The 25,124-nt window shown below is 43.1% G+C and overlaps 1 protein-coding gene across 2 annotated transcripts in view; it reads left to right on the forward strand.

The window, feature by feature from the left end:
- The window catches only part of LOC132985210 (kelch-like protein 29), a 139,939-nt gene that overhangs the window by 98,630 nt on the left and 16,185 nt on the right, over positions 1-25,124 (forward strand). For both annotated transcript variants that reach the window (XM_061052462.1, XM_061052461.1), the window contains exons 10-12: positions 5,511-5,709; positions 14,791-14,973; positions 17,926-18,106. In XM_061052462.1, the coding sequence (XP_060908445.1) occupies positions 5,511-5,709; positions 14,791-14,973; positions 17,926-18,106 (563 nt within the window). The remainder of the gene's footprint in view (positions 1-5,510; positions 5,710-14,790; positions 14,974-17,925; positions 18,107-25,124) is intronic.

Raw genomic sequence — 25,124 nt, forward strand, 5'->3', positions numbered from 1 at the left:
CTAACCGGGCCTGAGCATGGTTACCTCTTGTACATTACATAACGTCGTAATACAACACATGAATGGCTTTATGTGATCGTGAAGCTTGCTTAGTTTACAAGACAGGCACAACCTCAAGAAGAAAAAAAAAAGGGACGCGCGGTCGAGTCTGCGTCTGCACATCAGAGAACAACACAGAGAACATGACAGGTACTTTACTGACTTTGTGGCTTATTTCGAGTCATTTTAGTCAGATACAGCAGTAACACTGGAGGATTTCTTCATAATGAAGGCCTGCTTGTGCTTGTAGATGAACTGTGCCGGAGCACACCTCTTCTAAGCGTGCCAGGGCCAAGGAAGTGTACTGTGCTTGAGTACGGATCAGAGCACTCACAATGGTCAAACAAACTGGACTTTAGGGGTGAAGCGTGCTTAGGCACGGTACGGATTTGCTAGTGTGAGTGAGCCCTAAGCCTGGCAATAGAGGTATTTGCAGCAGGCTATTTTCACTTTTGCTATTTTCTCTAACTCACACACAAAGAGAATTACTCAAAATTCACTGCATGTCACTGTTATTATATCCCAGTCCTGCACTCAAACTTTCACATAAGACTGTAAATCATTTGTTATGCGAATTAGAGTATTAGAGAATGGACGGGCTCTGATTCAGGCCACTGAACTCTGGACCTCCATCCTCATCTGAGTCCTTTGTTGTCCCAGAGCGCCTGCAGTCCTGATGTGTGCAGCCAGCTGAATCACATTCACTCGACCGCAGCGGCTTCATATCCAGAGCCAGTCAGAGAAGTCTCATTTCCACAGGACTGCCTTATAAACACACAGGGGCTACATGAGCTATACCAGGCATACAGAACACTTGAATGATGCCGTTTGTTCAGTGGAAGCAATTTTTATCCCTCCCAGGATTCCTGAGGATTCAGAAAACATGGAAGATGCTAGATGTCACTGCATGTCAAAGGCAAATCAGTGAGATTAAAAATTGGCCAGGAAGTTTTTTTTTATGTTTATGCATAGACAGCAGTTAGTGATGTGAATATATTTTAAATCAAATGAGCAAAAGGAAGCACCTGTTGTTGTGTTTTTAAGGAGAGAAGTCATACTGAACTGAACACATTCAGTCGAATCCTTTCTGGAACCTAAATGAAATGTCACTTTGAAGAGGATAGTTTATTCGTCTATACTGTAATGTGTCACCAGAAGAAGAACTTGCGTTTGTTTTCACACACAAATCTGCACACAAACGTAAGGACACTTAGCGGTGGTCATCTGTTGTTTTTGATGTAGTTGTATGGAACTGAACTGCCTTCAAGAATTACAATCACTGTTTTCATTTTGAGTCATTCAAACACCTATCTGATTGAAAGCAAAGCAAATAGATATGCCCGCTCATGTGTCATTTATTTGACAAACTGAGTCAGCACACACACACATGGTGAGAGGAGTTGGTCCTCACTGACAGCAGTGAAATGGAAAACGCTCAGCGGACATTTGTCATCAGTGTCAGAGGATGGCGGTTTCCCTGCTGCTCCTCTGCTGCCTCTGACAGATCTGAGAAGCTCCCTGTTAGACACATTATCCCTGCCTTCCACCTGACTCAACCCATACACATCCCCTGTGTGTCAAAGTGTGTGTCAAAGTGCAGGTGTTATTAAGGTGTGTGTGTGTGTGTGTGTGGGGGGGGGGGGGGGGGGGGGGGGGGAAGGATGTGCAAACACTGGCACTGAGACTGTGACCTGTTGCGTTTTTGTTTTGTGCAACTTAGACCATCAGAAAGGGAAAGCAACAAGATGCTATTTAGGTTTCATATCAGAACACAAGTGAACGCCACATAAATGATCCTTGTTCGGGTAAAATGGGAGAAGAAAATGAAAACTTTCCTTTGTTTCAAAAGGTCAACAGTTTCGGGGTCGGCAGTGGCCTGGTGGTTAGTTTGCACGCCCTACATACAGAATCAGATGTTACAACACTTGAAGTGGGCAGCACGAGTTCAGATATGACCTGTAGCTCCTTCACTGCATGTCATTCCTCTCTCTCTCTCTCTCTCTCTTGCTCTCTCTCTCTCTCTCTCTCTCTCTCTCTCTCTCTCTCTCTCTCTCTCTCTCTCTCTCCCTCCCTCTCCCTCTCTCCCCCTGATTTCCGACTCCTGTCTCTCTAATAAAGGCATCAAAAATGTTAACAGTTTTGATAAGTATCGTATCTTTCATGAGTCTTGGTCTCTGTTTCATAGCATAACGATTATGCAGGCACGAGAAGGCGAGACAATGAAAACGACAGGCCACACTCCCCTGTCTCCCTGAGACACCACTCGGCTCACTAGAGATCACCTTTATAGCAGACCATCCAAAAGCTGCTCAGATAATTCGGTATGAAACGCAATGAAAGAATTATGATATTGCTAAAGCCCTTTTGTTGGCACAGCTGACAATTTCACCCGTTATATAGGTTTTTAAAACTATAATCCTTTGAAGTGATTGGTAAACCAGAGACTCGGGAACACAGGAGTCTAAAAGGCTGTGCAAAGCAAACATGGAATTAGTCCTCCCACGCATGGATGATGAAATGCTTTGACTAAGTGCAAGTGATTGAAATAAGACAAACTTGTAATTAACAAAACAAAGAATAATAGTGTGACCGGCCAAGTCCTGCATTATGCATGAATTAGATTTGCATAAATACACTGCATTAGTCAAGGTGCTACTACAAATGGTCTAAGTATACTTTGCATAATGTATAATGGACAGGTATTAATGGTACTGTAAAAATCCATGTGCAAGGAGGTGACAAAAAGACAATGCAGATACTGCAGGCTAGTAGTCACATGCTTAAACAGGTAGCTAATATAATACTCACCCAAAACAAAGGAAAAGTCAAGTGACGACATGACTATGAACATATAAACAAGAACCTTGAGTCAAAGTATGCGAAATGATTCCTTCATGAGTAGTTTTAATGTCTGGTACAAACCAAGAATACTTTTTTGTTAGGTCTCATGTTTTGGATTTGACTGTTAGCAGCGAGTGTTTTTCCATTCTTTTATATAAATGCATGTGTGGGAGGAAGGGCGAGGAGCGGGATGAAAGGTGCAGAGTGAAACAGAAAGTGAAAAAAGAAGTGGGAGACTTGGGAGTTATTTTCAATACAGGTAAGAAGTGTTTTTGTTTTCCATTCTCACTTATTCCTATTTAAGGCCATCACCAACAAATGCATTCAAGGCTTCTGCGCGGAGTATTCAGCCCACCTGATCTGGACTGTCGAGGAGGATCGTTTGGATTTGGGATTTTGGGGGATTTTTTTTGCCACATGCTGAAAATGAATCAGTAAAGCAGAAGTCTTTTCAGCTGCTGTTTACCAGCAAGATTTCCACATTTGCACCTAGATTTCTTCCACATTTCTTCCTGCTGTTCCACTAAATGGTACCACCTGCCTGAGGCCACCCCTCATACAGTTTTAATGTAGCCCACAGGGTCAGAACGGTCAGCTGTGGACCTATTTCACGACCTGCAGACTAAAAAATGATTTCATGAGCCAAAAATACTTGAAGCATATTGGAATGAAGTTTACTCCTCCTACATAAATAATACTACACAACCTTTGATTATGTTAATAACTAAACCGGATGCAGCGTTAAATAGTGCCTTAATGATTTGTTACTCTATTGTTGCTATAAATGAATCAGTGTCACACCACAGCAGGTGATGTTGTGGCAGACCTGAGAAAAGCAGCATGTGATCGAAAAGTGAGAGCAGTAAACCTGAAGCTTAGGTCTCCTCCATTAGAGTGTGACATGACTCAGTAACTAGTGGGGCAAATGTCACACTGTGGAGGCACTTTAACTGGTAGAAGAAGTTTCTCCTGAGACAGTGAAGAGCCCCTCAGGAATATCAGCAGCCTGCTTTGACTTTACCTTCTTGCTGAGGTGCTAAGAGTGATCGCCTGTCTTTCTGTTGGTTGTGAGCTGTTTGTTTACTGCTGGGTAAACAGTGTATGTATGAGTGGCAGGGAAACGGACAGTCTCATCTGCAGGACGGTGTTTGGCTCTGAGTGTGCTGACAGAGAGGAAATGTCATCAGCAGATTTCCCCCGCACTGCCGTGGTGCAGTTGTCCTCCTCTCCCACATCTTTTATTTTCCCTCTGGTGTAGGATAGTTATATCATTTCTTAATCTCAATCCCTCCTATCCTCCACTTTGTCCCTTCTTCTGCTCACTTATGTACACCCCCCCCCTCTTTGGTCTCAGGACATCAGTCCCAACAGATGGGACACATGCTGAAGGCCTCAGGTGGGAGAGAGAGAGAGAGAGAAAGAGATGCTTCAGCAAAGTGTCAGTGTGTGCTCTCCTCTGAATGATGTTTCTTTGGGTCTGTTGTTTTGTTGCTCTTACTGCCATTAAAGCTCGGTCACTTTGTTTTGAGTCAAAGGGTCAGCGGGGTCAAATCTCCACTCAGCTCTCTGTCCCTCGGCGGGCTTGTTACGACCTTTACTGTCACATACTGTAGATCAAACTCCCAGTGATGCAAAGACCCCCACACATACAGTGACAAACACACAAGCAATCACCTGCAAACTCAAATAAAAAACTTTAGGAAGGCAAAGCTATCAACGCGGTTGCCGTGGAAACAGTGGGTCCTGCCAATGTGTCTGAACACCTATACAGTAGATGTTTGCAGAGGCAACAACGGAACATCCATGCATAAATATTGGTTTTCATAGGTGAGGATGTTTCAGTCTTCACTGGTCATCATCGTCAAGCTCTCACTCCTGAAGCCCCCCTTTAAAGGGAATGGTGCAAATAACAAGTTTGAATTCATAAAATCTTAAAGTCTTTACTGTATATATTTGTCACCTTAGATCCTATAGCTGAGGCTTCATAGGTTGAATTGTTTGTTATTTACCAGAACTGAGTCTGAATTTAGCTGCATAAACACATTCACAGTCTGTCAGAAATGGTGTTTTTTTGGAAGATGAAAACTCCCGATCAGAAGGTGAAACCTTTCACAAAGATTCACCCCTGCAACATACGCCTTTAGCTCTCACAGTGTAACTGAACGCACACATGTAACTGAGACATTTAGCAAATTCTATCTTAAACTTTACAAAGTGTTCTGTCGGAGATGTTTTCTTGTCTCCCTGTCTTTGTGGGAGAAGCTTTGAGGGTCTGACACTGACAGTAACTGATCCGATGGTCTCGTCAGGTTTCCTCACTCTAACAGCAAAGGCTTTTATCAAACAAGACAGCTGTTTTTTTATATCTTCTTTTATGGTATAATTAAAAGTTATTGCTTAGAAAAATAAAAGATTATGAGTTTTGGAATAAATGTGATATATGTTTATTGTTGATATATTTTATGTTATTAATTTATAACATTTTATGATCATTCTTGATCTCTCTCTTCAAACTTTGTAAAGCTTTCTTTTCTTTCTTTCTTTTTGCCTTTCTTAAGTTTTTACAGCATCTCTCTGTCACTGCGGCCTTTAACCTCTAATCTGTCTCTCCCTGTGTCCCTTTCTTTTAGAATTTATCAGAGCTGTTGGCGGTGGTGCGTCTTCCCTTCATCCACCCGTCCTACCTGCTCAACGTGGTGGATAACGAGGAGCTGATCAAATCGTCCGAGGCGTGTCGGGATCTGGTCAACGAGGCCAAGCGCTATCACATGCTGCCCCACGCACGGCAGGAGATGCAGACGCCCAGGACTCGGCCCAGGCTATCTGCTGGTACATATACACACCTACACAAACACACTCACACATGCAAGGATACAGTGATGTGCATCCTCTGTGGCCTAGGTGACCAGAGAGCAGGATGGAGGCGATTTAATCTGCCCATCGCTTTAGTTGAACAAGAACACATTGCCAGATCCACAAACCCACCCACACACACACACACACACACACACACACACACACACACACACACTCACACACAATCTTCTCTTCATATTTAACTTCAACACAATGATAGAGGGGTTAGTTCTGCCCAAGGAGACCTTGACCTGCCACTGAATCATATTGATTTTAACCCACAACTTGAAAGCAAAGATTTAAAGCTCTATCAGGTTTTCCAGACAACGACTGAAAATACTTATTTTATTTCTTTACTGAATTGAAATGAAAAAAAACATAAAACATATTTACAATTTACAGGACACCTCACAGGACAGTCTACAGGTCAGCACACACAAAATAACTCACAATTCAACAAACAAAACGGACACAATTGTTACATTACAAATAACAGACACACCTACAATAAGCTAGTTAAAAATGCAGGATGAGCCAGAGGCCAAAGGAATGGGCACCAGAATGGGAGGGCAAATATTATTTATGAGTATAGGACTGGCTTGTTTGAGTTTTTCTTTTAGAGGTGAAGTAGTTCTCACAATCCCTGACATGTGCTGGTAATTGGATCCTTGAATGCGGCCTCTAACAGACACCACTTTCTGGTTAAATTCTCTTCTACGCCTCGGTACAGTTTCCCCTTGTTTGTGATCTGGTATTTATCTTATTGTTGTGATTTTTTATTTGGTTGGAGGGCAAGCCAATTTCAACTTTAAAAAAACAAGACAAACATCCATGAAAGTTTGTTAACTGTCAAAGTTTAAAACGTTATGATGACTTGTGGTATTTCAACAGTGGACGTGATTAGGTTTTTTTTGTCCAGAACTTTGTCTGCCTTTTTGAAGTGATGGGTTTTAAAGTGCTCGCTGTTGTGTGTGTCCAGGTTGTGAAACAATATATCATTGCTTGTTATGTAATCTTTTGCTTTAGAGTATAATCCTCACCCAGGCCCGGTCATATGTCAACACTGCGTTTTCTTTCCAAAAACTGTAACACCAATTGTAACGGCTTCCTGGGGTTTTGTTGGCTACTGAACTCAGACTTTGATACTGCAAACCAGCACATAAATACCTCCTAACAACTTTGTAAACTTAGCAAACCATTCACTCTCCGACTTATGCCAGTTTTATCCAAGCCATTTAAGAACGTGAAATGTGGACGGTGCCTGAAAATGACCTCTGGCTGAGCTTCGTAATTATAGTGTGAGCGGTTTTATGAGCCTCTCAAACAGCACAAATTAGCATTCAGATCAAGTTAGTTTCTGCTTGCTGAAAAAATGACACTTGGTGATCACCTGAGATCAGTTAACTAGCTAACACTGTTGTCCAACGTGGTCATTTGTCAGTAAACAGACATTGGAGGAATTTTATAAGAAACAAGAAGAGATATTTGAAAAGATATTTGTTTTTTATGTATTTAATTTTATTTCTAAAGGGACCATATACAATATTAAACACAAATGTTGCCATTTGATGCATTACACCTTTACATCTGCAGTCCCCAGGCATTTATCGTATGTGCTCAGTTTTTATCTCATTAATCATCCTCGATCCAGTTTCTCTTTGTTCTCAGCACTTTCTTCAAGCATATTCTGTCAAGGCCCATCAGTGTTTGTTATTATGTGCATAATATTCTGCATCCAACACAAGACACATTATGCAGGCTGTAGAGTGTATTGATTCCCAACAGCTTGTGTCTCTGTAACAACAGACTTATATAAATGCACAAACACTGCAGGGATGAATACATTCATGATGCATTTTACCCCGATGGCGGAGTGTTATTTTAACTCGCTGTAAGGCTGAGTATTTCGTCAGCGTGTTTGATTTCATTATGAGAAGTGTGAAAAACTGTGTTTTGATGAGGCAACATATTTGGAGTACAGATAAATGTGCCTTTACTGTGTAATTGTATGAATATGGGAGAGAGGATTTGTATATCATGACTGTGTGTGTTTATGCACGTGTTGTTCAGCCATCTGCTGCGCTGGACAGGGTGAGCTCTGCACAGCAGGGTGCACTGTGGCTGGGAATGCAGGGTAGATATGGGGGCTAGCACGGATTCATAAAGGACATTGGCAAAGATAAAGACAAGACTGGGAGGAGGTTTAAGGTTGTTGGGATTGTGTTTGACACACAGAGGATGAGAAAGTGAAAAGACATGGGAGAACAGGAGGAGTGGGGGTGGGGGGGTGGGGGGGGGGGGTTGGCAGGTGGATCAGAAATTAACTTTGAAGCAAAGACATTTGATTTAGTTTATTATCATAGTGCTTGACTTTAAGTGTTTGTGTGTGTATAATATGTGCAAGCAGATGGGCAACACCTGAACTCCAATGATAAGTCTGTCAGGCAGAAAAAGAAAGACAACCTGCCGTCCATGAAAAATGTCTGCAAAGAACAGCCAGTCTGAGAGGATGAGCCGTGTAGACGTGTGGGTGACTTAGTGGATGATGTGTTTGTATGGACAGGTATCTGAGTGCCTCACTTTTTCAGCCTCACTTTTTATTTAAGAGAGACAAAATTAGTCGGGACTAAGGACCAAACTGTTTCAGCCCTGAAACCTAATTTATTCTTGTGAGACAGACTTTGATTAAAAGCGTTCAGATTGTCTTTAATCTGTGAATTTAGTGAAATATATTTCCTTTTTTTTTCTTTAGTTGAGAGAGACTTACCAATATTAATTTAATGAGACCACTCAATATTAAAAAGTAAAAATAAAAGTTATTTAAAAAAAATATTTATTATAAAATTTATGGATTAAAGCAGCTTTAAATTCTATAATATGAGTGTAAAAAAATTGCAAAATGTGTTAAAGTGCTTGTAAAATCTGTGTATACATGCTCCTAACACTCTGTCCTAGTTCATGTTTCTGCTAAATGAATCTCATAAATCATTTAAGGATCAAATAAAACATTAATATGAATGTTAATGACCTATGAAAACACGCTTTGTGTTTGTTAGACTCCAAAAAGTTCACCCTCTTGCATTTTAAAAGACTAACATTGTAATGAGTATCTGGTCCATTAACTGTACGCTCTAAAAAAAAGTTATTTTTATTGCAAATGAAAAAAAAGGCTGCCAGATGGTTTTCACACAAACTTTAATTGTCTTGTTTTCCAGGTTTCTTCTTTATTTCCATCTGGCTGCCTCGTTTCTATGTACTTTTTTTACTTAACCCAGTTTTCATTGATATCACATTTTCATATCACTTACTCTGACACATCCTTTGTCCTGAAATATGATCACAATGTTCCAGTTGTCTGCTCATCTGCTGAGTTAACGGAACTGGTTTGAAATAAATTCATCAGCATAACAATGCTGGACAACATCTGGACAGAATAACAACAAGGAAAGAGTCATAAAATTCTGAAATGAACCAGCATAAAATTATTTTCGAAACACTTCACTGGCTTGAAATGAGACGTCCTCTCTGTCTCACTGTCACACCATTTTCACATCCCAAAGAGTTTTATTGAGTGAATGCCTTACCCATTTGTTTTATTAGATGTTAATTACGGAGCCAGCAAGATATTCAGCAAATAAATGGAAATGTTGTAATCATAAACATTTAAATACTTTTTTCCACATAAAAAGAGGCTGAGTATTCTTTGTCCGCTGCAGAGTTACTAAAAAAAAACGACCATTAGTTGTTCTCTTATTGGTTGTGTGTGTGTGTGTGTGTGTGTGTGTGTGTGTGTACGTGACAGAAACCATACAATTTGTTTCCGTCTCCTCTTCTCTGTGAGTCGTGACACTGCACTCGGCTCAGAGGAGGGTTGAGAGCGTCAGGGCAAACTGTTAATTCAACCCAGCCAAGTGGAATAGCACTCAGACAAATGAGCTGTAATGACGACGAGACACAGGGGGCCAGCTCAGCTCACATGCATGTTAAATAAAAGGCAGGAAAAAATCTAAGTACTACACCAACACATACAGCATGAGCAGCACCGGAGAAAAGAGTTTGAGTATGCAGCAGGTTGACTCCTGAAGCATTTTATCTCTGTGACCCTCTCTTGTGCCACATTACAAGGTTTAAAGCTCTTCAGAACAAGATTTCTTAGCACAACCTTGAATGACTTTCAGCAGATAGTCTAAGCTACTTTCTACATCTATTGGAATGTGGATATTAAAATGTATCCACCACCAATTACATTCTTGCAGTATAATACAAGCCACATTGAACAGAGTGTGCAGGTCTAACAAAAGCTGTATTTCACTGAGATCAGCTCTACAATGGCTTGGCTCGCATCCACAATTTGGAGACAATAACAGCAGCCTGTTCTGTGAGATCTGAAGCCCCGTAGGCGTGACATTCATCTACTCATTCACACCTCCAACAGCCAGCGGCTCCTCGGAGAGTGGACACAGAACGTAGAAAAGCAGAGCAATGAAAGCAGACCAAGGCAGGATTCACACCTTTTAAGATGGTCACCGGAGACTCCCCTCCAAAGCCTGCCACCTTTTGCTTCTCGCCCAAGCTGGCTCCGTGTAATTATTCGGCCTGGTTTGTCTTTCCGAGCTGATGCAGCGTATACATTTCTCTGAGAGGGAGGGAAAGAGTGACAGAGAGTAGAAGTAGAACGCAACTTTTCTCCAGAGAGTGGATTGTGATTGTTTTTTTTGACGTTTGTGCAGCTTATCTGGGAAATCTCTGGCGGAACTAATCTGTCATAGATTTAAAGTGGAAGCAGTAGATCCTGATTACGTAAACTCTGGTCTGAATGTCTACAGGGGCTGCAGCCAAAACAATTGACAAGTGACTACTGTCAGCCTAAGCTGCATAGGAGGGGGGAGAGGGGAAAACGGGTGAATGATCACATCATCTGTTGTAAGAGAACTTGACTCACTGCAGAGCTGTAGTTGCTGCTGAGACCCAAAGCGAGCAGCTTTTACAGGTACATGGATCAGCTTTGGCAACTTTGACCCGCTGTACCTGCTGCACGGCTGCTTCGGCCTCATCAGTATTCAGCTGGCTGAGTGAACCAGGTTACAGTTTTATGCATGTTCCCATGGTGCAGGTTTGGTTCTTTGGACAGTTAATGCATGTGGGGCGTCTCTATCCACTCATCATGTGTTACATTTAAAGAACGAGAAGCTTGGTATGTCATTTGACTAAGTCCCGTAATATAAAGCATAATTTATGTCTTCTAGTTGCAGCTTGCCTAGCAGATAGATTTGTGTTTTTATGCTCTGGTTTTACGCTCTCTGTGTCTTGTGTCACAATCTTAATGCAGTACATGTTATTAAAATGAAGAAAACCTTTAAAAAATTCAACAGGAACATCTCTTTCCAGTAACACTGTCCCACTTACTCCAGAAAGTCTGCACAACAAACCCTGAACGTTTTCCACAGGGACTCATTTTTTCGTAGAAAGTAGTTTCACCAGGAAAACTTCTCGTAGAAACATCTGTGGATCACCCTGAGTATCCGGAACACTGATTCTCCAAAGACGCACTCTTTTAATTAAACTTTACAATAATGCAAGAAACTGAAATACTCACATCTCTTGTCAATGTGGAGTTGGAGTTTTCAGACAATGTCTCATTAAAACCATCTGCAGTGCTCGATATCACTAAAGCTCAGTCAGTAATGAGAATGAACCGACTCTTTAACCAAAGGTTGAGGACACTTGAGGCCATGAAGAAGCCAAAACTGAAGTCGTTCACCGGGATGCAATTTTGTTTGCCAAAACAGACCAACAGAAAACACTTGTTTGTTTGTGTGGCCACACAGCAAGTGTGCACACTTTTAATCATGCCAATCCCTTACATACATATTACACCTCCTTAGACCCTGACATTATTCTGGAAGCTGTTTTTGCCAGCTGATGCTCACCATTGCATATTAACACCCTGGGAGAGGAATCAAAGGATTATGGAGGAAAGAGAGAGAGATTAGAGAGAAGCTGCTCAGATAAGAGGAAACAGTTATTGACCAATAGTGAGATATAAACTGCTCTGCTCGTGTCACTGTGACTGTAATATCTACTCTCTCTGTGTCACTACTTTGTATGAATGTATTTACACATATATAGTTAAACATGTGACACCTTTATTGTGTAAAAAAAACAGACCGAATGCAAACTATCCAGATTTTCTTCAGGTTTTTGATAATATTAAAGAAAAAAACAGAAATTGACATTTATATCAGCAATTCTCTGATCAGCTTACTTTTGGGACAATTGAGATGCCAATTGTGCTACTCAAGTTCCAACTTACAATAAAATGTAGCTCAGAATGAATGTACTTTGTTCCATACATTTCTTTTAAAGAGGATGTAGCTTCAACTTGATATGCAGACAGCATAACCCTAAAATAAATCAGAAGGTCGGTAGGAATCAAGAAAGGGAGACTTTTTCTGTCAGAGGAATACACTCCACCAGGAAAGTAAAAAAACAAGAGCTGTAGAGTCTTGGTTATCCATTCATCCCAAACCACTTGTCTCCATCCTTCAATGCTCCATCCTTTCATCCGTTCATCCCATCAAACCTCAGACTGACTGACAGCTGTCCCTACGAGGCTTTATTTCTGCTTTAATACTCACACATATGCACACACAACCATCTGATCTGATGCTGTGTCCCCCCCCCCGTCAGCGGTGCCGCTCTCCTGTTTTGTTGTGTTCTGACAGGTCCGTGTTGGGTTGTGTTAGCTTCTGAAGGTGTTCAGGGCTTCAGGGGTCAGAGCAGCACAGCAGTCTCAGTGCCCAGATGTGGACTCGCCCTGATGTGTTCGGCCAAGCAGAAAGCTCTAAACACAACCTGAACATGTGCACCGGGTGGTAATAAAGACCTGCATGAGCACAGACAAAGAATTAAGCACGGGGAAGCAGCATGTGGGCTTGCTTTATTTGGCCTTATTAGACTCGAGGGGTTGGAGGGAGAAACAAGAAAACAAAATCGCAGTTTTTACAGTGATATGTGTTTACATGGTTGAAAAACATGGGGCACCAGAAAGGTTAGTAAGTGTAAATCCTCCACCATCTTTTTAAGAATGAAATGAATGTGACTTAATGCTCACTATGAACACGCACAGACAATGAAGAAGAAACTTTGAACAGCAGAAGATACATTGATGTGCAAACAGAAAACCCAAAATTGGCTTAGACTTAGCCAAGAAACTTTTCAAGTTAATCTAAGCAGTCAATATCAATAAACCACAAGACCAAGAGCTAAGGGGATTAAAGAAAACGTGTCAAAAAGAAAAGTGTAATCATTTAAGAAATAGAAAACAGTCATTTAAAGCCAAACGTTGAATAAAGTTAAAAATACAAGTGAAACAGAGAACTGGAGTGTAAACATATACAGCAATATCAGCAAACTAATCATGAAGAACAACAATAGCAGCACAGAGTCAACATAATAAATGTGTGTCTTGCTATTTATTATCTGCATGCATATAATGTCTGTTTGAGGTCCTGAAGGCTATCTGAGGCTCGTAGGCATGTTGGGAACAGATTCAACTCAAAACCTTTCTAGCGTCACTCCAGATTTAAACACATCTTTTACTCGCTGGGGGCTACAACACACAACTTCTACACCTTCTGAATTTTGTCATGATTGGTCTTTTTTAGCTTGGAAACCTGACCTTCCACTTTGCAGTGACGCTGTCCCTTTCTCCTTGAGCCGTCACTTTGTTTTTCACCCTGCACAGAGGAATATATACAAAAAGAAATCCTTTAGAAAAATAAGCAGGTCAGCTTTTAGTTGTCCACTAAGTCTAAGCTGTGTGTCCAGGATGTGTTTTCTAATCCACACATAAGTACATTGTAGTTTTTGCATTTTTCTGCTTTTCAAATAATATATAGGGGATTTTGTTTAAAAGACAGTTGCAGAAGGGAAAAGACAGCCTTCTTTGGATGTGTCTGTCAGTAAAGAGACTGGGTGAAAAAGTATTGATCCAAATAAAGAATCTGTGTTCAGGCATGGTTTGGAGTGTATCAAGATTAGCCTTCCCTCCTCTCTTTCTGTTTCATCCCACGTCTCTTGCTCCTTCCTCCTCTCTATCTCTTTTCTTCTCCCCCCTCTATTCTCTGCTCTACTCTACCTCTTTCGCTCTCCTCCCTCTCCCTGCCTGCTGCTTACAAACACAGCTTGTTTCTGTCTTGCGGCTCGTCGCCTTGTCCGCTTTCTGCAGCTGAAGACTGAGAGGACCTGAGACACACATGTGGCAGCCTGCCAACCTGTTTGTATGTTTAGGATCAATGGTGTCTTTATTCCATTGCGAGTGTGTATGTGCGTGTGCGTGTGTGTGTGTGTGTGTCTGGGAGCACACATCAAATGAGAAGTAACAGGTCTGTGTGTTGAATGTACTCAAGTATCTTCATAATCCCACCAGGTCCTCAGCATGTGTTCAAATGAGACACAGCACATACTCACAAGCACAAAATGTAAACACGTTGATCCTCAGGTTATTGATTGTGTGAGTATCTTATTCCAAAACAGTGTACTTTTCACAGAGTGTGGAAAAGTCAATGTGTAGGTTAGTTCTTGTGTTTTGTGGAGAAAGAGAGAAGAAGAAAGTTGGGCAGCATCCAAACGAATGGCAGAACCATCAGTCTTCATAATTGAGTTATACATCACAGTTTACAAAGTAGTTTCCTGTGACCAAGAGGAAACTTTTCTGTTTTGCATTTTGTTTTGCATTTCCCGACAAGCTTATTGACTCAGGAAAAATGCCAAGGCGGGTCTGAATTCAAAACAGCAGATTTATAATCTGTAGCTGCTTGTGTAAGTCGCTGTTCATGCAGCCTTTCGAGGGTCTTGTCGGAAAGTTGAGAAGGTGTAAAAGTTGATGCTAATGGGGTTCATAACAAAGAAAAAAGAAAGTTTCTTCAGCAATATAGAATCTCAAAGAGACTTTGATTCATTTTGGCTTCCATATATTTGTGGAAAACTTACCTTAATGATTATTTTTCTTGTCCACCTGCATCATTCTCCTCCTCCACTTTTGTCCTCCAGGTGTAGTGGAGGTGATCGTTCTGGTGGGAGGGCGTCAGACGATCGGGATGAACCAGCGCTCCCTGACAGCAGTCACCTGTTTCAACCCTCAGAACAGTAAGTGGTACCCGCTGGCCAGCCTGCCCTTCTACGACCGCGACTTCTTCAGTGTCATCTCAGCAGGAGACAACATCTACCTGTCAGGTGAGCTAAATCATCCACTACACCGGCACAATCAAAGCTGTCCTGTTGCAGTGGAGATAACGTCTTCTTTGCAAAGGTGTCTTTTGTAAATAGAAGATCATCTCTTCTTTTTACCTTCAGTGGATCACTGTGGACTTTACAGTCTCATAGTGACACTGCACAGTCTGTGACTCCCTCTATGAGACACTTTTGAGTTTCTTCTCCAGTGACACACTGAATTTCTCACTCCACTCTCCTTTTTTGCCAGAATCCTGCTCAGTGCTCAGACCTTGACATTGCAGCAGGATTTGTCCCACACGTACCCTTCCTCTACCTCCTTTCATATAAATGTAAATTTGTGTTTGGGCATTGGAACAGGTCTGCATGTGTCAGCTGGGAGTCAGACAGCCAGTGCAGAAATCAGAGGTGTTCTAGCCAGCCAGGCAACAGGCTCCGCTCTGTAACCTTCCTCACACTCAGAGCAGGGTCACTGAGTCTCTGCTGGTGTTACATGTCAAACTACAGGGAGCTGAAACAAACACACTTTCGATGGTTGCCTGGTTCACTCATTAACACAGCAGTCAACAACCTTTAACTAGTAAAAAAGTTGTCCACAAGTCTCACACTGTTTAGCTTTAACTTCTAAACAGAAAACAACATTTAGTGATTCAGATTTCGATATGTAAAGGAAATCAGCTTGAAACAAGAAAGATACATAACCTTAGTATACCCTATCATCCTGATAGCACTAGGTGCTGAAGCGAAGAGTCAGCAATGATTAGCCCTGATCAATCTGCACTGATAGTTCTTCAAACTAATAAAGGACTCCCTGAAGTCAGAGCCAGATATCAGTACTGCTCTACTGGTTCAAGGTATCAACGATAGACAATTGTCTATCGTCTGAAGATGATATAGACTCTTGAAGTGAAGGCCAACTTTTTAGGCCTTCAGGTAACAGTTTGCCAAAAGGATTGGCAGTTTTACAGTATGTAGAAAGTGTCACGAACGGTTGGAAAACAAGGGAGGTGGACCCAAGTGCAGAATAACCAAAAATATTTAATTAAAGAAAAAGGCCAACGGCAAAAAAAACAGGGATCAAAAACAGGGAGCCACAGAGGAGCACGAGCAAAACTGACATTCCAACAACGGCCTCCGGACCGTCAGGCGGACGACCTGGAGGCAGGGCACATAGCCCCGAAAGTTCAGGAGGGCGGCCGAGAGGCCGACTGAACACGGAGAGCAGACCTGGAGGCCGACCAGATGACAGGGGACCAGTGAGAGGCCGAGCCTCCCACAAAGACACAGTAGTGGGCGGAGTTAGCAGAACCTCCGATGAGGGCGCAGGAGTCAGCAGGGCCTCCGACGAGGGCGCAGGAGTCGGCAGGACCTCCGACGAGGGCGCAGGAGTCAGCAGGGCCTCTTACGACGAAACAGGAGTGGGCAGGACCGCCAACGAGGAATCAGGAGTGGGCAGGACCGCCAACGAGGAATCAGGAGTGGGCAGAACCTCCCACAGAGACAGGGGAGTGGGCAGAACCTCCCACGCAGACACGGGAGTCAGACGGAAACTCTGCCGGAACAGGGGGCAGACGGCGCTCGGCCGGAACCGGGGGCAGACGGCGCTCGGCCGGAACGGGGGGCAGACGGCGCTCGGCCGTAATTGGTGGCAGACAGCGCTCTGCTGGAACAGGAACAGGGATCAGACAACGTCCTGCCGGAACTGGTGGCAGACGGCGCTCTGCGGGAACAGGGATCAGACAACGTCCTGCCGGAACTGGTGGCAGACGGCGCTCTGCGGGAACAGGAACACGGGGCAGACGGCGCTCCGTCGGAACTGGTGGCAGACAGCGCTCTGCAGGAACACAGGGAGGCTGTGGCTCTAAGGCACAGGGAGGCTGAGGCTTGAGCTGGGTTGAGGCCTGGCATCGAAGACCCTGACTGCGTCTCCTCCTACCTCGAGTGCCAGAGAAAAAGGCAAGACGAGTCCCCTCCCAGGGAGAAGGCTCGTTGAAGCTAAAAAAAACAGCTGGGTCCATTCTCGGTCAGTTCATTCTGTCACGAACGGTTGGAAAACAAGGGCGGTGGACCCAAGTGCAGAATAACCAAAAATATTTAATTAAATAAAAAGGCCAAAAGCAACAAAACTTAATTTCAAACATTCAACAAAAAACACACAGGGATCAAAAACAGGGAGCCACAGAGGAGCACGAGCAAAACTGACATACCAACGAACGACATACAAACTGCATACAATGAACTGACACAGAGGGGAAGAAACACAGAGACTAAATAGACACAGGGGTAATCAGACACAGGTGACACTAACAAGACACAGGTGAGGACAATCAGGGCAATCACACTGGGAAACACACAGAGGCAGGAATACAAGAAACACTGAGGACAACTACAAACTAAACCATGAAACACTGAAGACACCCAGAACTCAAGAATCTAACAAAACACACTAGAACACAGAGATACACGAGGATAATAAATGACAAAATAAAACAGAAAACACTGAAGACAAAACTAGGAAACACACAAGGGAAAAACCAGCAACACTGGGATAAAACAGGGAAACTCAAATACAAAACCAAATCATGACAGAAAGATTAGTACAGAGAGTGTAATGCTAGTCAAATCTGTCAAATTGTAGCAACGACTATATCCACCATTTTCTCCTTATCTTGCATCAGAGAGGATCCTTGTTTTGGTCATTGCTGACGTCTCGGTATCAGAATGGGTTTCAATAAGGAAAAATAACTGTTTATAGTACAAGCTTGTGGAGCCTTCTTCTCTTGAAAGTGCTTAAAGCTTTCCTAAGAAAACAAATGTAATTAGTTTAGAGTTCTATGCTCATAGCTCAGGTAAAGTCCCTGAGTTTGACTGATATGTTCTTTGTTCTATGAGATCTTCTTTAGTAGAAAATCAGACTTCACATCTGCTTTAATAACCCCTTTTTGTATATTCCAGGTGGCACAGAGGGCGGTGTGATGGTGGCCGACGTCTGGTGCTACATGTCCCTGCTGGACAACTGGAGTCTGGTGTCTCGGATGACGGTGGCTCGCTGCAGACACAACAGCCTGGTGTACGACGGGAAGCTCTACACCATCGGAGGACTGGGAGTATCAGGGAACCTGGACCATGTGGAGAGGTAAGAGTCACACAAAACATCAACAGCAGTCTGTCTCTAAACAACAGACACCTCTAGAAGCTCCCAGCTGGTGCCTGCAGAGTGCCACACAGCTTTAACCGCGATGTGACAGCTCACATCTCAGAGAGCCGGTGGATGGTTCTGCAGAGAGTGGAGGATGCAAATACATATTCACACTGACCAGCAAAACATGGCATATGATGCAGTTTGCAGCAGTGCTCAGCAGCATGTTGCCAAAAGTGTTAGGACAGGTAAGTTAGTATTTTCTGTGATTGCAGGAAGGCGCAGAGGAATGAATGTGAGATGGAGCGTATTAAACGGTCACAGCTGTGTGAGTGTTGTTGTGCGGCGACAGAGCACCTCTTACTCGATGGTGAGCCGGCTGTGAGTGAGAGGATTTACTTTCAGCGAGCAGAGTGGCATACTGTGTCTGATTCCCTCCACTTCAGCATCAACACATCTCTGACACTTCATGTGAAGGTCATCCTCTGTGAACTATTCAGCCGGAACTTTGCAACTTATTTTCTCTGTTCTTCACTCTTCAGAATAAAACCAGACACAGGGCGTTTTCACATTAGGCCCGATTGTTTCATACTGTGCTCAAATACGCAAATACCCCCCCCCCCCCCCGTCCTTCTTCCCCGCTGGTCTGCATTCACATTAGTGACATTGTTCTGTGCCCGAGTTCACTCACGTATCTACACAGTCTAATAAAGCTGGTGGCAGTTTGCACATAGTTGATTTGCAAATACGCCAAGAAGCAGAAAGAAGAAGAAGCAACTATGGCCATTCTGCCGACTGTGGATTTTTAAAATGATTTCTGAGCAACCAACAACAACTCTCTTCCTACTTCCACATCTACAGAGCAGCTCAGAGGATGAAACGGAAGCGACAGGGGGTGTTTAGAATTAGGCCATAAACACTTCCTTGTTTGAGCACGGTTGCATTCACATCTCCCGCAGACCGTACTCGAGTACACATGAATTGTGCCCGTGACCACTCCTTCACTTGTTTTAAGGCACAGGACCCGAGTGAGGTACGTATGTGTTCACACTGAATAAATGAACTGGACTTTGGGGTCAAGTGTACTCAAATCCTCAATGTGAAACCACCCATTGTCTACATGGAGTAACATAAATTCTTAGTGGCATTCAACCTGGATTAAGATTCTATAGTTTGATTCACACCTCTTGACTTTTTCTCCTCCGACCGGGGCTGAGGAGTGAATTTCGGCAGAGAAGCTTCCTCCTCCTGCACGGCAGAGCGAGATGAACCAAAGCAATCAAAAAAACATTACTGGGTTTATTAGAGCAGGCAGCCGTTGCTCATTACCTGGCAGTTCAATTGATCTCCAAAGCTTTTCACAATACACAAAAGTCCTCAAATGAAACAGGCTAATTTGATATCTCCCCATAACTCTGCCACACAATGTTGTTATGATAAGGTTAGATGGAATATTTTCCCGGTAATGGATATGCATTTGATTCCTCTGGCTTCATTTGGGAGTTGCAGGTGCATGGAGGGCATTCAGGCTCCAAGAACATCAGCAATTCACCATGTGATGTGTTAGTATGCGTTCCTCTGTCTGTAATCAGGAAGCTTCTCTGAGGCCCAAAGCAACTGGACTCTATTATCAGCACATTTCAACCTTTGCCTCTCTCCAAGAACTGCTCAAGGCCCCCGCTGCTTGGTATTTCTGCACTAGTGCTGCACTGACTCATGTTGTAACAGGAATCAGAAATAACCCACACACCGAGAAAAAACAGTTAAACACCTATTGATTCAAAAAAAGGCTGAATCAGACCAGTTGTAACACAGGGTTAGGGTCGTATTCACCAGCCTCTCAGGCTGTCGGGCAATTCGGAGAAGTCAAAGGGTTTGTACGCAGAGCCCTGCATACACTGATGGATTAACATTGGTTTATCTTTTAAGACTCAAAACGGGGAGTTAATGTACTTTAATTCATCCATCAAGTCTAAAAAGATGAGGAAAAATACTTTGAAGCACTTTTCAACATTAGAGCTTCATATTTTAACTGTAAAGGACCGTGATTCATTTTTGAATCCTTGTGTAAACCTCACAGCTGTTGCACATTACCCAGATCTCTTTCAGTCCATTTTATAAGACATTTGTTTGTCGCTGCTTTGATGAAGTATCCCTTATTAACTGCTGATCTTTATTTTGTAGCTAACCCGTGGTGGTTCTCTGCTATGAGACTCAGCTCGTGTGCAGCTCAGCTTTGTTGGCGTAAAAGTCTAAAGATAGTCCAGACTCCAGCAGGGAGGCAGCCAGTCCACAGCAGGACTAAACCCTGGACAGAGGAGATAAAGGAAACTGTTACTCCAACCTTTTTGTCACCTCCACACAAGGAGGAAGAACTGCACAGGCCTCAGAGCAATTTGTAATATAGATGAAGTCTTATACTATTTATGAATTAAGTAATTGTGTGAATGGCTACATAAGGGCTGGGGAACAACTTGAAACGCTGGTGTTGATTTGATTCAGAGATTATCTATAAATGCATACTATCTTTTCCAGACATTAATGTATTCTTTCTAATTCTTGTACAGTCCATATTTGAATACGTACACAATAAAGTGTGCGCACAGACAATACATGTACATCCATCAGCCAGCTCCAGCAAAGTCTCCTCACCTTCCAGCACCCTGACTCCATAAGTGTGGTCTCTCCTGCCTCCCTTACTCTCCATGTCTCCATCCATCTCACTGAGGGTTTCACGCTCCTGACCGTGAAATTCACACACATTCACGATTATGTCTTCAATCAAAGCCGTCTCAAAGCCAGTTGGATGACGCCTTTCTCTGGGAACAGCAGGAGGTCCAAATCAACACTCAGAGGACCGAGTGGGCTCATTCATGTCCCCACTCTCCTCACTTATAACTGACAGATTTGTAGGGTCGGGAGCTTTTTACTTGCAATCAGGTCTGCTCGCTCCTCTACATGTTGATCCTTTGGAAAACCTTTATGACTGCAGCTATTGAATAATTCATGGGTGTCTAATGATGTGTCTATCACAGATGGCTTAGTTTTATTTATCACTCACTATTAATATGCTTGTGTGTCCAAGTGCTATTGAAAGTTAATATTCTATGAAGACTGGATGTTGAGCTGTTCAGCTAACACATCTGGAGGAGGGAGGAGCAATTTGCACAGATTGTGTTCTCTGGCTTTTTTATGGCCTTTTTTCCCACTAAAATGACTTTTTGGATTACAGTACATACGTATGTGAGCCTGTAAAAGGCCTTGGAGAGGTTCATTAACTGGCAAATGTGTTGTTGCTGAATAAGCGTCCTTGCACTTTAGCACCCTGTGATTTTATGCGGATGTCTTTTCCATCACCTGGTGCTGAATTCTCTTTTTTTCTCTCTGTGAAGGTCGTTCTGCACCTTTAGAGTGGTCAGCCTTGATCTGACTTAAGATATGCATTTTTCTTCTTTGTAACACAGCCCTCCTCAATCCATTTCTTGAGTTTTACTTTTTCCATTCAGTGGGGTTATACTCAAACACCTACTTATACACCAGCTAAATAGGCCATCTCAAAAAATGGTGGCCTAGTCTGACGTTGAAGGCCAATTGTAATGCCTCCAGGTCCTTTTGTAGGAGCGCCGAAATTGCTCCTGGGAAATTTCATCAACTCAACCATGACAAAGAAGATGCAGTGAGACGAAGATAACAGCAGGAGGTTTCATCACCCAGAGCACTGAACGCAATCCAAGTCCTCGGTGGACTGCTCCTTGAACTGACAAGTCCCTAAGTACTTGATGTCCACGGGTGGTGTTCACAGTGGGAAGCCAGTCACCCAAAGAAAGGTCCCCTCCCGTGGGACACCAGGGGTGGGAGAGACCCCACGTCGCTCTCATGGAAACAAGAGGCGTAAGCTGCTCTTTGAGTCGTGGTGAGGAAACGCTTGCCTCCTGGCTGGCTGTGTGAGGACGCTCTGACTGAGATCTGTTCCTTCTCCGCTTGAAGAAAGAAGCTGTCAGTCTGCCAAAAAGAGATGATCATACCTCATCCCAGATATAATGTCATGCACCCTTAAATCTAACATGTTAACAGGCAGCTATTTTGTATATTATACCCAGAACCTGAAGATTCCCTGTCCAACAGCACCCTCTTTGGAGACAGCAGTGAAATAATCAGCAGGGCGATGAGGCTAATAACTAAGAAAGCACCTATCGCTCGGCAGCCTCTGGTTTATGGGACCCTGGTGCTAAAGAGTCAAAAATGATACAAGGTGAAGCAGAAGAAGAGCAAGCCAGAGTAGATGAGAAGAGTAGATGGGTGTGTAACCCCATCAGTCCATTTTCAAACCCCTCAAGCTTTTCTACAGCTACGATGAAGTGCTGTAATGCCTTTCATATGTCTGTGTGTACAACTGCACTCCACATAGTAGGTCAGACAGTGCCCTGAGCTGGAGTGAGAGACGGGGTGTAGGTTGGTGGTGGGGACTGGGGACAGTTGGCTCTGGAAAGCCTCTGCAGTTTGGCACTGTGGTCAGGGACAACAGGCCCTCTGATCCCCCCCTGCTGACAGCTTCTCCCCTGTCAAGCTAATCCCTGCTCCTCAGGATTAACCAACTTCACAGTGTTGGCCCCTACTGTGCTGTCAAGGCAGCAGTTCATCATCCGACCAAACCCCAGCCACCACAAGCCTCCAACCCTCCTCACTCTCCTCACACACTGCCGCCTTACCCCTCTGCGATGTCATTGTGGATTTTTACTTCTTATGTCTCTGTCTCCCAAAAAGTACGACTGACCTTTACCATTCTCCACATAATTTAAAGTGTAAAAATTACAAACACCCTTTTGTTGCAGGGATTAGTTAGCACTGTCACCTGTGGGACCTCTGTGCAGCAGACCACAGTCCTATAGCTTGACAAACAGTGGTCTGTTGGTGAGGTAGTCTATTGTCCACGCTGCCAGGTGACAGTCTACTCCAACTCTGTCTCTTTCCCGTAAACAGGGAAGGCTGGATTGTATTGAAGGTGGTGAAGAATTCAGAAACCGTGACCCACACAGTGCTACAGTTGCTTTTCCAGTTGAGTTGCAGCAGGTTGACACAAAGCTCCCTCGTCCTCCCCTCTTTATGTCCTGAATTAGGCTGCTATCCAGTCATTCATGCAAGTCAGTCAGGTTGCAGGTGAACATTTATGACTAATTATCAGCGCTTTGGATGTGACAGATGCAGCTGAAATGGTTGGCAAACAGTTAACTCCCACCCCCCACCCCACCCCACCCCACACACACACACACACACACACACACACACACACACACACACACACTCACGCATTAGGATGCAACGTCTGACCTTTGGAAAGCACAGACCTGCAAGCCCTGCAAGTGAATATCTAAACCCTGGAGGGATTGACTGTAGAGGTGGGAGGGTTAGTTGTTATAGATTAGTCCAGTTTGTGTGTGTGTGTGTGTGTCTGCCAATGTTAAGGTGCTCACTTGAACACAAGATAAGTGCAGACAAAGTGCTATTTTCAACATTTGTATAGACCTTCCTGCACTATATTCAAATGTTTCCTGTGCCCTAGAAGGCATTAGAATATTTTATATTTATCATTTATATATGGGCATATTTAAGGGGGCCAAAAGTAACCCATCTACTGAATAAATACAAAATCGAGGTTGCTTCTTCTTGGTCCCACCTGAACGTTTTGTTCAGCCGGTGCTGATTAGTACTTGCTAACACTCTAAACTAAGATGGTGAACGCTGTATATACATCATATTTGCCTAACATCAGCATGTTATTATTGCAACCTTGGGTCTGTTAGCGTTCAGACATTAGCATTTAGCCTCAATAACCACTTTAGTACAGCATCAGAGATCTGCTGGTCTGGCTGTAGACTTCCTAATGAGTCCTTTTCAATATGTGTCACTGTTTGCAGTAGTTGTTTTTTTTTTAATACATGAAACACGGGGGGGGGTCACATTGGTAATAAATTGTCATCTCACTTTTCCATCTCACGTCCAGTTTTGAAGAGCACGGAGCAGTAATTTATGTACGACTTACACACAGGCAGCACTCATGTCCCCTTTCCTACTTGACATTCCCATCCAATTAAATCTCACACATTTTCACACACACACACACACACACACACACACACACACACACACACACACACACACACACACACACACACACACACACACACACACACAGACACTGAGACACACTAAAAGATCACCCTTGTTATTACTTTGGCTCCCTAAATTCTTTCCCACTTAAGACTTCAAGGTGACTTTTTAAGTTTGCTGGATGATAATGTTAATGATTATTCTAATCAGACTTGGAAAACTGTTGTTTTAAGCAAATCATAGCCTCTCAATAATTATTTTTGACAGGAAACTGATATTTAGAAGGTTAATTTGTCATGTTTATCATGTTTATTTTGAAAGGAGATCTATTAAGCTGATCCATATTTAAATACATACATTTAATCTTACCATGTTGGATGTCCATACTAAATCTCAGCAAGGTTTTTTTTAACCCAAGATACACAGTTGTTGGCGTAATCCCCGGATGTGGTTTCCTGCTGCTCTGAATGAGATGTTACAAGAACTTTGCGAGAAATGTCATTGACCTGACGTCACGTTTTTTCTGACATATTAGAGCAAAGCATGGTGCAGAGTTGTAGGACACGCCCACCCTGGCATCTCTTTTAAGGACACTGCCCATCCGGAACTCACACAATTTTCCAGACAGAGCTGGCCAATCTTAGGAAAGTGGGCACATGGGGGGAGGGGCCTCAAAGAGACAGCAGCTGAAATGAACTATTTAAAATCAAATCAAGTTTATTTGTATAGCACATTTAAAAACAGCTTCATCTGACCAAAGTGCTTTACAGGCAATGCATAAAAGCAAGAAATAAAAAAAATGATCTATACATATGCACATACATACATGTACATACACATTTTAGGCAGAGGCTGTAATGAGGGATTTTACTGATGGCAGTAGAAGTTAAATAAAGATGTTTGTCAG

Source organism: Labrus mixtus, chromosome 12 (genome assembly GCF_963584025.1).
Source record: "Labrus mixtus chromosome 12, fLabMix1.1, whole genome shotgun sequence".
In the NCBI taxonomy this organism is placed as follows: domain Eukaryota; kingdom Metazoa; phylum Chordata; class Actinopteri; order Labriformes; family Labridae; genus Labrus; species Labrus mixtus.